The sequence below is a fragment of the Oryx dammah genome, unplaced genomic scaffold, assembly GCF_014754425.2.
Source record: "Oryx dammah isolate SB20612 unplaced genomic scaffold, SCBI_Odam_1.1 HiC_scaffold_25, whole genome shotgun sequence".
In the NCBI taxonomy this organism is placed as follows: domain Eukaryota; kingdom Metazoa; phylum Chordata; class Mammalia; order Artiodactyla; family Bovidae; genus Oryx; species Oryx dammah.
The window spans coordinates 100,591,679-100,602,996 of NW_024070209.1; the positions used below are offsets into that span (position 1 = coordinate 100,591,679).

The window sequence follows — 11,318 nt, forward strand, 5'->3', positions numbered from 1 at the left end:
TGCAACGCTATCAGCCCCTCTCCCAATCCAACATCCCCTCCCTGCCTTCTTTCTGTGATGCCTGTCACCTAACAGATTATCTATTTTACTGTTCATATTAAATTATGCACTTCCGAAGCCAATGATGTCTTAATTTTTCATTAGCTATCTCTCGTGCCTAGAACAGTGCCTGACACAGGAGCCATTCAATGAATGTTTGTTGAATGGATGAAAGTCTGTCAATCAATGAATGACTATAGAAACGGTGGAATGTTTTTACTATAGTGCCCCATTTAATGGTAAATGAAAACCATTTAAGGCCTCCATATTCAAAGTACCAAGTTCTTCAAACCTTCCACGATCTCTTTCTCATTGTATTTTTATAGATAAAGACCTGAATGGTGTGACAGGCTAGAAAACAGAAGGTTCAGCTTAAGTAATCTCAGTTTTGTTTGAGTCCTTTCTCTGGCTTGAAATGTGAATAGTTCTGGTGACTGACGAGTGACCTGCTTCTGAGTTCCCCAGTAATAATGACAGCTGCTGCTGCTGCTGCTAAGTCACTTCAGTCGTGTCCAACTCTGTGCGACCCCACAGACGGCAGCCTGTCAGGCTCCCCGCCCCTGGGATTCTCCAGGCGAGAGCACTGGAGTGGGCTGCCATCACCTTCTCCGATGATGACAGCAGGGAGCACCAAACCAGAAGGGCCCCGCAGACCAGGGGTCAGCACACGCCTGCTGGGAGCCTGAATCCTGTCAGCCTCTCAGTTGCATGTTCCTTGTATACAGCCTGCAAGGAAAGAATGGTTTTCCCATCTGCCATAAAATGGTTTCACCTTAGCTGGTCATATAAGTACCTACGTAACAGTCTTGATTTTGCCTCTTGCCCTGCAAAGCCTACAATATTCACTACCTGGCTCTTTAAATTTACCCACTCCTGACAAAGACGAGCCATCGTAAGGCAAATTCCTCAGCTGCAGACCACAAAGTCCCCAGACACAGGAACCTAGGAATTTCAGCAAGATGTGACTTCCAAAGCTAAGTGCCCTAATGTAACTGCCGAAAGGCAATCAGAGATAAAGTGGCCAGTGGCCACTGCTATTATCTTAAATACTGGTAACACCCTCCATGTGGCTGGAAAGAAACAGGCAAGCACGGAAATGTATCTTACGCATGTTCCCAGGGTAAAGCATATCCTAAAACCAATGGCTAGGGGTAGATATTGTTCTAAATTTGGAAATATCTGGTGACAAAGCGAAGTTTCCTTCCCTTTTCTTATCCACACCCAAAACAACACCCCATGTTTCTCATGAGAAAAATTCCACCACACTTACGGCTTCCATTTCCTACATTTGATCTTTCACTTAACAACAACAACAAAAGATTAATGGAAGCCCATAAAGTATCCAGATCTCTTAGTACCAAATCTGGCATACAAGAAGCTACCAGCGTTATTGTAATATTATACCCAATATGTTATTACTGTATTATTATTATATCTATTATTGTATCACATTATATACTTTGTATATGGTAGATACAATATATAACGTATTATAAACACAATGTATTGAACATATACTCTGTAACATGTAAATACATTTTATAGATAGAATATATATAATCATCATATATACAATATGCTGTATCATTATATACCTTTATTACATACATTATATCACTGTTATATTACCATCCTAACACTAAGCCACTAAGTAGCTAGAGATACTAAGCCACAAAGTAGTTGAGTCCCACTTCACTTCTAAGCCTCGATTTCTTCACTGGCAAAATTAGGGAATCATTTTAGAGTTTTGCCACTCTTTTCTAGCCCAAGACTAATTCCAAAAGCATGCTAAATAACCTTTGCTTTGAAACCTTCTCCTGCCCGGAAGCCTGTTCACGGTCACACCCAATCACGACTTGGAACCCCACAATGAACGGGCGTGGACATCATCTTTGTTCATCACAGTAATATCCTGATGTTCTGCACTTGTTGACCCAAACTGCCCTTGCAGTAAGGTTTGAAGCAAGCAGTCTAACAGCATATCTATTTTAATAACAATTGGGTTGGTGCCCAATCACGCAGGAGCATTTGGGGAAATGGTAATGAATCGTCCCCCAATAGGAACAGGAAGGAGGAAGAGCCGGTCCCTCATAACCCTGCTGAACAGCAAGTGTTACGCTAATGATGCTACGGTATCACTTCTGGGCTCACTCTGTCCCTTTCACGTGAGGAAATCAAAAGTGTTTAAAAATCACTGCTCCCTGGGAGGCAAAAGACAGAAAGTTGTGATGGTAAATGAGAATCCCTGAAATCTTATTATGCCTTTTTTCTGTGAAACTCAACACTTGAATGAGACTGAGCCAAGTCCAATGCAAAAGTCCATGGGAAAACAGAAATTTGAAACAAAAATAGATTCTATGGCTCCTGAACTTCCCATCCCCTTCTCTGAACCCCATGCCTGCATCATGGTGGCATTAATAAAACCAGTTTAAGTTTTACAAGGAAAACAGTTTCAAAATGACAACACTCAACGCAGATGTACTTGTGGCTATCTGATAAATGTATGCATCGCTCATGAAAATGTTAACACATACGTGCCTTTTGGAAAACAACGCAGCAATAGCCCATGGCAGGTTCCTGGACAGGGAACTTTACCTTGACAACTCGCGCTAAGGAGATCATCCAGCAAATCACGAGCTTATGAATACAGCTGCTTACTGTTACCTTATCTCTTACAGCAAAAAGGAAAACAGTGTCGAAATCCAGCAGTGGGTGCACGATCTAATAAGTTATGGAAGAGCAACGTGATGGAATGTCACAGTCCTTACAGTAGCTCTAAAGACCACAGATGAAAAATATGCCTGGGAGGGCAGCAGCTCTGGAAAAGATGACTAGTAAACAGCTCGTCCTTCGGCTCACCTACCAGGTTTCAGGCCCTTTAGATCCAGACATGCAAGATGCATTCTCCTCTTGGCATTTTGTCAATTTTTTTTTCCAATTTCTTCTTTAATAACATCTTTTCACCTAAGATAAAATGTAAATTCCCTGTCCTTAACCTAAAAATAACAATAATAAACTCTTACTGAATGTATACTACTTGTCTGGTACTGTTCTAAGTATTTTACATGCATAAACCCCTTGATCCTCGCGTCACCCCGTGAGGTAGGTACTATCTACAAATGAGAAAACTGAGGCCCAAGAGTTAAGGAACTTGCCAATCATCAGCCAGCCAGACCAAGGCATCAACCCTGGCACCTGGGCTACGGTGTACAGACTCTTAACCACTTTGCCATTAGGAAAGAGACATTTCAACATTATTCAGGATGGGAAAATGGATTCTCCTGGTTAGTAACATATTCCAGTTAACTAGGAACAGCTCAACTATGCCCAGTCCTGCAGTGACTACTTTCAAAGAAATTCAGCAGCATACAAAGCACCCTGGGGACCACGGTGCCCAGCAGCATCCATGCCTTCTGCAGGTACTGAACACCAGGGGAGCTCGCACATGCAAACAGGCGTGATCAGCGCGGATGGTCACTGATTCACAGCTCACCAGGCACCTCTGAGATCATCTGGCACGTGATCCCTTCAACTGAGGGAAGGAAGTGGGTAGTTAGCCAAGCTCCCACTGCTAGCTGGCCTGTGTAAAACCAGGGTTCGTTCTATTACTCAACATGTGATAATATGAAAGACTATGATTCATTAAGTGCCTGAGTATGCTAAGGGCTATGACCCCTTTACATATTCTCATTTAACTGTGCACAACAGTCCTTCGAGGTATGCGTTATTATTAATGTCACACAGAAATTAGGAAACAGGTTGGGATGTGTAAAGTCGTGTGGCTGGTCTCTCAGCGGGAAGGCCCTGAGTGGGGTGCCGCAAGTTCTGGAGCACATTCTGGAGCATGGCAGCCCCCCAAAGCCATGGATTGAGGGCAGACAACGGATGGGGGTGGTGGGGGGGTGGAAAGGAGGCCGGCTCCAGCTGCGGCCAGAAAAGCATCAATGGTAATGATCCGGCACACTAGCCAGCTTGGGACAAGCTTGTAGAGGCAAGTCTAAACACCGCTGCTGACTGGAATCCAGACAACTATAAATCTGCCCCTGTGGCAGAGGACCCAGAGAGCTGCTGAATTTATGCAAATCCATGACTCCCCACCCCGGCCAGGTACCTCCTTCTTGGGGCTGCAAAGCCCATAGGCACCCCAGCCTGGGAAGGACACTTTTTGCAGTCAGCACTTCCACTGAGGGTGTTTGTTTCACTCGCTCACATCCAGCTGTGTACAAATATGCAAATCATTAATATTTCCATTTGCCATGCCAGTGTGGCCTCATGCTGGGGGGCTTTCTGAGGGAGATAATTCAGTGTGCAACTACAGCCACAATGTTTACTTCCCAAGGAAACGTCTGCTCATGTTGTATTCCCCAAAGTCAGAAAAACCACCGTCAGCCACCCTTCAGGTTATTTCTGGAGGGAAAAAAAGGACCAGAAGAAACAAGGAAGTCTTCTGAGAGCAGGGGATAGCAGGTATATTTCAGAGAAGTTCAGGGCAGCTCTAGGCTGAAGGTTTCCCCAGGTGTCTGGGTCAAGCATCAACAACCAAACACTGACTAAATGATTTAAGTACCTTTAGTGAAGCGATTTTTTGCAGTGTGAACAACTGTTGATAAATTTAGTCTTTGTGAATTCAGAACTGCTGTGGGATACAGGAGGTTGAACTTGTTTTCATCCCCCGATGACTCTACTCTGGGCAGAGAACTGCCAAGCCGGAAGGCCAGCACCAGCAGCATCGAGCACACACCAGGAGCCACGCAGCGCCTTGCCTACCCCAGGTACACCTGTGCTAGAGCCGGGAGCCAGCTAGCACTCAGCTCGGCCACCGAGCGCCATATGCTGGGTGGGAGTGGAGGGCAGAACCGCAACCCCGAAAGACAGCCCTCAGGTTTCTGACCAGGTCACGCAGTAACCAGAATTCACTTGTTCAAAGTCAGACAGCAAGACAGGGCAGAGCTCCGGCTCGCTAGACCACGGAGGATCATAGAAGCTACTGCCTTATCCCGTCTCCCATGCTATATTTTTGGGCAGGGACCTGCTAGAACTCACCATGGTAATACAAATGATTCCAATTTATCAACTATGGCAAGTATTCATTAGTGTAAAAACCAAAAAAAGGCTGTACTGTCTCTTTCTTAAGTCTTGGGTTTTGAGAGCTGTAAGAAAAACTAGTTTTAAGAGTCAGAGAGCATAATGTTGGTCCCTTCAAAGGGGCTACGTCTCACACTGTTTAAAATCATTAGAGAGAAATTACTGCATGTAAAATGCTCTTTTAGGGGGACAGCAAGCAGAGACAGTGAGATTCATGTTTCTCAAATTAGTATTCTGTCACCTCAGTTTTTAACCTCCCAGATGTACACAACATGGGAGCAGAAACATAAATGGTCTAAAAGGTAGATAATGATTTCCTTTCAATGTCCCTTCAGAATTTATTCTGGATCTGGCCTTCCTAATCACAACCATCTGGCTCAGGTTCAAGTCTGCCATGGCAGGCCAACAGACAGGCTGGACAGCAGTCAGAGGGAGCCGGGGCCATTGCAACTGCCTGCAGCAACCACAGATGAGGTCAAGACCCAGTTTCACTTGCCCCTAAAGCAAGGCACTGATTCCACGCCGCATGCCCTCCAGCCTGGAGCCATCAAGTCAGTCTCTGTGATTTCATGTTCGTGCTGAGCCTTGACTTCACATCAGGCTCAGGGTGGTGATGGGGATTCATGAAATCACTCCTGAACACTGTTCTGAAATTACTGTTTCAAAACATCAACAACCTTTACTGACAAACTGTGAAGAACAGATAAACTCCACACCCCTGTTATTGTGGGTCCTTGGCAGACACAACATGGGAGCAGAAACATCCACAGGTGTTGGATCAGAGAATAAACTAGGTACGGGGAGCAGAGCATCCACAGATGTTGGATAGGAGAATAAACTAGGTACGGGGATCTCTTGTGCACAAACCAAATCCCTACACTGGCAGAGACGTGCCCCTGGTCCAAAGGATCTGTGAAGACCAAGAAATCAGCGGCAGGTAATTGCTCTTTTTACCCCCAATTCACTGTGGATTCTGAAATCCCTGCCATCAGCCCCTCTCGTTTACATTTCTGAACACAAGTAAACAACACAACACAACAGCTTTCATTTTTGTCTGGAAACCCAGCTGCTACCACTGGAAATATCAAGAAGCTTTCATTCATCTATTTTCCTAAGGAAAACCAGAGACAACTTGAAAATAAGTAAGATGTTAAATTCCTGTTATACATTGCTGATCTGTGTCCTTGGATCAGGCGGCTTTTCTTCTCAGTAACTGGAGATACCAGCCCACACCGCAGCGAGAGACAGTATTGCATCCCAGCCCACATGCAAACACCCGTGTCTGCGAGAGCCATTCTTTTGAAGGACAAAGTATTGTGACATAAAAAGCAACTGCTTTTTTTTTTTTAATGTTTCTCTGCCCCACGTGAGTAACGTACATTAAAGAAAATATAACAAATCTCATATATTCATTACGTGGATTCTAACGTTGTTAAAATGATCCTGTTTTCCTTACCTATGTGCAAGTGTTCACTCACTCACCTGAACCATTTTAGAGTAAAATTATAGCCAGTATAACCCTTTCCTCCTAAATACTTCAGCATGATGATCCCAAAATGGACATTCTCCTACGGGACTCATTACCACCATCACACAATGGTTTTAGCGACAGTTTCCAAACACCATCTACCACCCAGTTCATATGCAAATTTCCTGGTCTGTCCCTCAAATGTCTTTCATCGTTTTTTAATTCAAAGCAGGATTTGATAAAGGACCAGAAAGGAGTACCTTTTCCAAACTAGCTCATTGACTGATGGAAACTTAGAGGGGTAATGGTAAGTTAGCATCCCACTGACTTTTCTCAAGAAGAAAAAAAACAACTGTCCATAACCTGACCACAAAAGACAACTCTTACTGACATTTCCATGCGGTTTCTCCCAGTTTATTTTTTCTGTTCATAAACGCACACCTGTGCACACACTTGCTATCAAACTGTCTTGCTACAGGTCAGGTGCTACCTCCCTTCTTTTTTGGCAAGTGGAGATAAAAGAGTCCATACCTGATGAAGCTCTGTGGGCACTATCTTTGGTATTTGGGTGCCTGCTGGGTCTGCGAACTGCTAGTCTGCTAGGTTAGTAACAGTGAAAAAGGGCAGCAAGTGCCCTGGGACCCTGCTCAAGGGTCCTCCAGTTTCAGGCACACCACAGCACACTGCTGGTTGGTCCCTCTGACTTCTTCCTCCTCAGAGCTAACGCTAACACAAGCCCGAGTGACACGGAGGAGGTAGTAATAGGTGCTGCTGTCCATATCATGGACCTCGAGGACAGACAAATACAAGGTTGTTCTTTTTTTTTTTTTAATAGGAGGTACTTTGAACTCTTAGGAAGAAAGGTGCTATATAATTAGAAGCTATTATTAACATTCTCTAAACCAAACTGTCACTAAAAATGCAAACTCCTGGATATCAAAATTTCTTTGGGATATTTTTTAAAACTGAAAAATTTCAACCCAGCAACACGTGCTGTACTAAATAAAAAAATCTCAAACTGAACTAAAGTTCTCAGCCAAGTCAGGCCATCACAGAGCTGCGAATCATTTCATTCCTTAGCAGAAATGTCTGTTCACTGTCTTCAGACCGTGCTGAACTGGAAGCATGGTCTGGCCCACAGGCTCAGGTCTGGTCTTACACCGCAGCGTCCCAACAGACGGCGGCTGAAGCCCTTCTTCCTGGGGATGAAGTGCAGGGTCTTCTTACCTGGTTTCCAGGGACACAGGTGGCTTCGTTTCAGGGGCTTCTGTTTTTCAATAGCATTGCCCATTCTAAATTAAGCCAGAGGATCACAGAGCCCTTCCAAGCCCAAGTGTCTTTGCTGAAGAGCAAACACAGACGAAGTCACCAGCTGGACGGGATTCATCTCTCAGACATCCCCATCACCCAGTGGCAAGCCCGTGCAAGAAAAACTTGAACTCTGCTCTGAAAGGTCTTTGCCTCCTGCCTGTCCAACTCTCTTCACTTCCAGGGAGGAAATCAGAATACAAGGCTTGTTACCGCCCCGGCGGTGGGTCCCCAGACTCGTCTATTCTAGGAGCTCCTCCTCAGCTTTCCTGACACTCCAATACTCATCGGCACAGCAGCAGCCTCGGAGATTGAACTTCATTTCCAAACCCCATCAACGCTGCTTTTCCTTGGGGGAGGAGTGGGAAATCACATGATCAAGAAGCTGAAAGCTAAAAATAGACCAGTTTGGGGGCGTGCCACAAGAAATACTGTCACAGAGACCCCAGGGTCACACCTTCTTTTCAAGGTTCTAGCCCTTAGACCAGTGTGCATCACGGGACAAGTTCCATTGGCGAAAACAAACTGACTTCATTAAGACTGTGTTTCTAAGGGGAAAAGTAAGCAAACATCAAAATGCAAGCTGCACTTCAGTTTTCCAAGAAGAGCTCGGAGGACAAACGGGAGTGTGCAACCTCAAGCTCCAGTCACACAAGTCTACGTTGGAATTAACATTTCTGGAGACAATGCTGCACCACCTAAATTCTGAACAACAGATTTCTTGGAAGAAAGGGCATGAACTCATACACTTTTTTTGTGGGGGAAAAAATTAAAGAAAAGAAAATGTCAAGGTACACGGAAAGATGTCACTGACTGAGATCCTAGAGCCTGAGGGTAGAAAAGCTCTTCAGGAATCTCTGGAGCACAGGCAGTGGGGAGACTGAGGCCCCACACCCGGGGCCAGATTCTGGCCTGCCCACCGAGCACAGCAGGGTCGGTTTCCCCATCCGTCAGCTGTGCAGAACGCCGTAGTCCCACCTCCTCGGCTGCGATGAGGACCAAATAAGACAGACACTTAGGAGTCCCCTTGGGAAATCGTTACCACCATCAGGGCACACAGTTTGACTGTGAAACCACAGTAGCTCGGAAAGCAGATACCTGGCTTCAGCCAATTTGGCCAAAGGCACGCAATCGAAGGGACTGGAGGGTAGGATGGGGAGCCAGAGTAAAACTTAAAGACAAAAAAGGCCCATGGAGCCAACGAGACGGCGTCTAAAAGGCACTCGGCACGCCAGGGCTTACCGCTGTTCAGCATGCTGCACCACGGCCAGGGCGCCACACCGGCCACTGCCCCTTCCCAGGGAGCAAGAGGATCCTGCCGGCGTACGCAGAGCCGAAGAAGCCACACCCAGATCTCTACAGGAGCCTGAGGTTTCCGATTCCCATCTATCGACACAGAAGTCATTTTCACACAATCGCAGCCCGCGAGTCCAGACTTCTCAAAGCCAACAGCATGTGTCTGTTACACTTTCCCACCACCCCCACACTGCGCACGGAGCGCTCCTTCCAGTCAAACCGCAGCCACGAACCGGGAAAAAGCGCAGACCCAAGCCCCAGCCACCGGGAGGGGCCGCCGACACCCAGCCGCGGCTCAAACACCCACAGCACACCCAGGGCCCCAGCCCCGTCACCATCAGTGACCGCCCCCCACTTCTGACACACTCTGAAGGGCCCTCAGTTTCCTTCCCCAAACTGTAATAATTTTCCTTAGGCAAGTGTTCAGTGCCAGATATGTCTGACCTCATTTCTTCCACTAGAAATTTAGTTCAATTCATCTACAGAAGCACAATAGATCAAAGAAGTTCTACTTTTGAACCTGCATCCTAATGTCTCTTTTCACCTAAAGAAAGTTTTAACGTATCAACTGCTCTGCACACAACGCCGCCCAGCACCAGCAGAGTACCCAGACACGCAGATGCCTAATGACCGATGAACAGACGGGCAGACAGGAGGACAAAACAGATGAAGACTTCTCCACCTGCAGTGGAGAAGCCTACAGTGGGTGAACCAGAGCTTCCAGTCTGCAAACAAACTCTCCTTGCGGCAAGAGAGGGCGCGGGCCACCAGAGCACTGTTTGTCCGCCTTCACCACTCCTCAGCCCAGGCCGAGCCCCCAGCGGGTAGAGTTGCCAGCATTTTTCTCATCCCGTTGGTCTGCAGAGCCCCTGACGTCAGGGACTGGCCGGGCCTGGGTCAGCTCCCCACGGGCCGGAGCGCACGCGATAGCAGGCCACCCGTGGAGCCGGGCTTGAGGCCGACTCCGCCGCTGCCGAGCCAGGGGCCGCCACGTTCGAACCCTGAGGAAGATCCCCAGCTCCAGGCAGCTGGGTTTACTGCCGAACCTTCCAAACCCCCTGGAGACGTCCCTAAGAGCAGTTCTGAAGGAAGGACCCTGTGGGTCGGCTGTGTCTCAGGGGACCGCGGCCTCCCAAAAGGATTCCCTGTGAACTGCCGGGGGCTGGGGACAGGGAAAGAGGAATCCGATGGCCTTTTCTTAGACAGCGTCTCCGGGACTTGTCCCTGGCTGGGCAAGCGATCATCTAACCCACAGCTCAGGGGGACACGGGGCTCTCGGGTGAGAGCGGTCAAAGGGAAGCGCCGCCCGAACGGGAGCGCACGGCCAGCGTCCCGGCCTCCGTGTCCTGTGCAATCACGCCGAGGACGCCACGGAGGTAAGGCTGCTGTCAGCCAGAGCCCCCGGGAGCGGGAGCACGACTACCACAGGCCCCAAGCCGCCGACTCACGGAACGGCAGGGCCTAACAGACTGACAAAACCGTCTCCCCTAAGAGCTTGGGGGTGGGGGTGCAGAGCCGGGGTCAAGGCGCCACCCTCAGTGACACAGCCAGATCCAGACCCCAGAAGTTTAACTCTTGGCTGGGCAACTTGCCACCTCTCCCTCCTGACCAGAGCGCGGAAGGAATAGGAAACGCTGGCTTTGGAGGAGAGCTGGCCCAATCTGGATCTCTAGCTGGGCACCTCCCAGCTGGGTGACTTTGAGAAAGGAACTTGACCTCCCTGGACCTGATTTTTTCATATAGAAAATATGTACTAGCAAGTTGCCTACTTCATAGGGCAGTCTAAAGCTTCAGCATGATATTTTAAAGGTGCCTGGCACACTTAAATAGTTACTGGGTTTCTTTAATATTCTTTTATCATCTATAAATATCCAACTTTAGAGACAATACATTAAAGAAAAATTATCTGCCATCATGAGGGATATTTTCCTTCTGTATCAGTAAGATTCGCTGCAACATTCTGGTAAACAAACTACTCCCTTAGTGCAAATAAAGTTTCACTTACAAACATTTGTGTCATCAGAATAATATAAGCAACATAAGCTGGGGCGGTAACACTGCGTCTATCGACGTCTGAAGTGTTTTACAGAGTCCTATCCTCATTGCAGGGATTCCCTAGTGA

The 11,318-nt window shown here is 47.2% G+C and overlaps 1 protein-coding gene across 7 annotated transcripts in view; it reads right to left on the reverse strand.

The window, feature by feature from the left end:
• The window catches only part of RAPGEF1 (Rap guanine nucleotide exchange factor 1), a 111,884-nt gene extending 103,639 nt beyond the window's left edge, over positions 1–8,245 (reverse strand). For 4 of the 7 annotated variants that reach the window (XM_040225442.1, XM_040225440.1, XM_040225439.1 and 1 more), the window contains exon 1: positions 7,820–8,245. In XM_040225442.1, the coding sequence (XP_040081376.1) occupies positions 7,820–7,883 (64 nt within the window). In that variant the 5' untranslated portion in view covers positions 7,884–8,245. The remainder of the gene's footprint in view (positions 1–7,819) is intronic. The other 3 variants (XM_040225444.1, XM_040225443.1, XM_040225441.1) reach the window with 2 other exon arrangements.
• Positions 8,246–11,318: the final 3,073 nt, after the last annotated feature.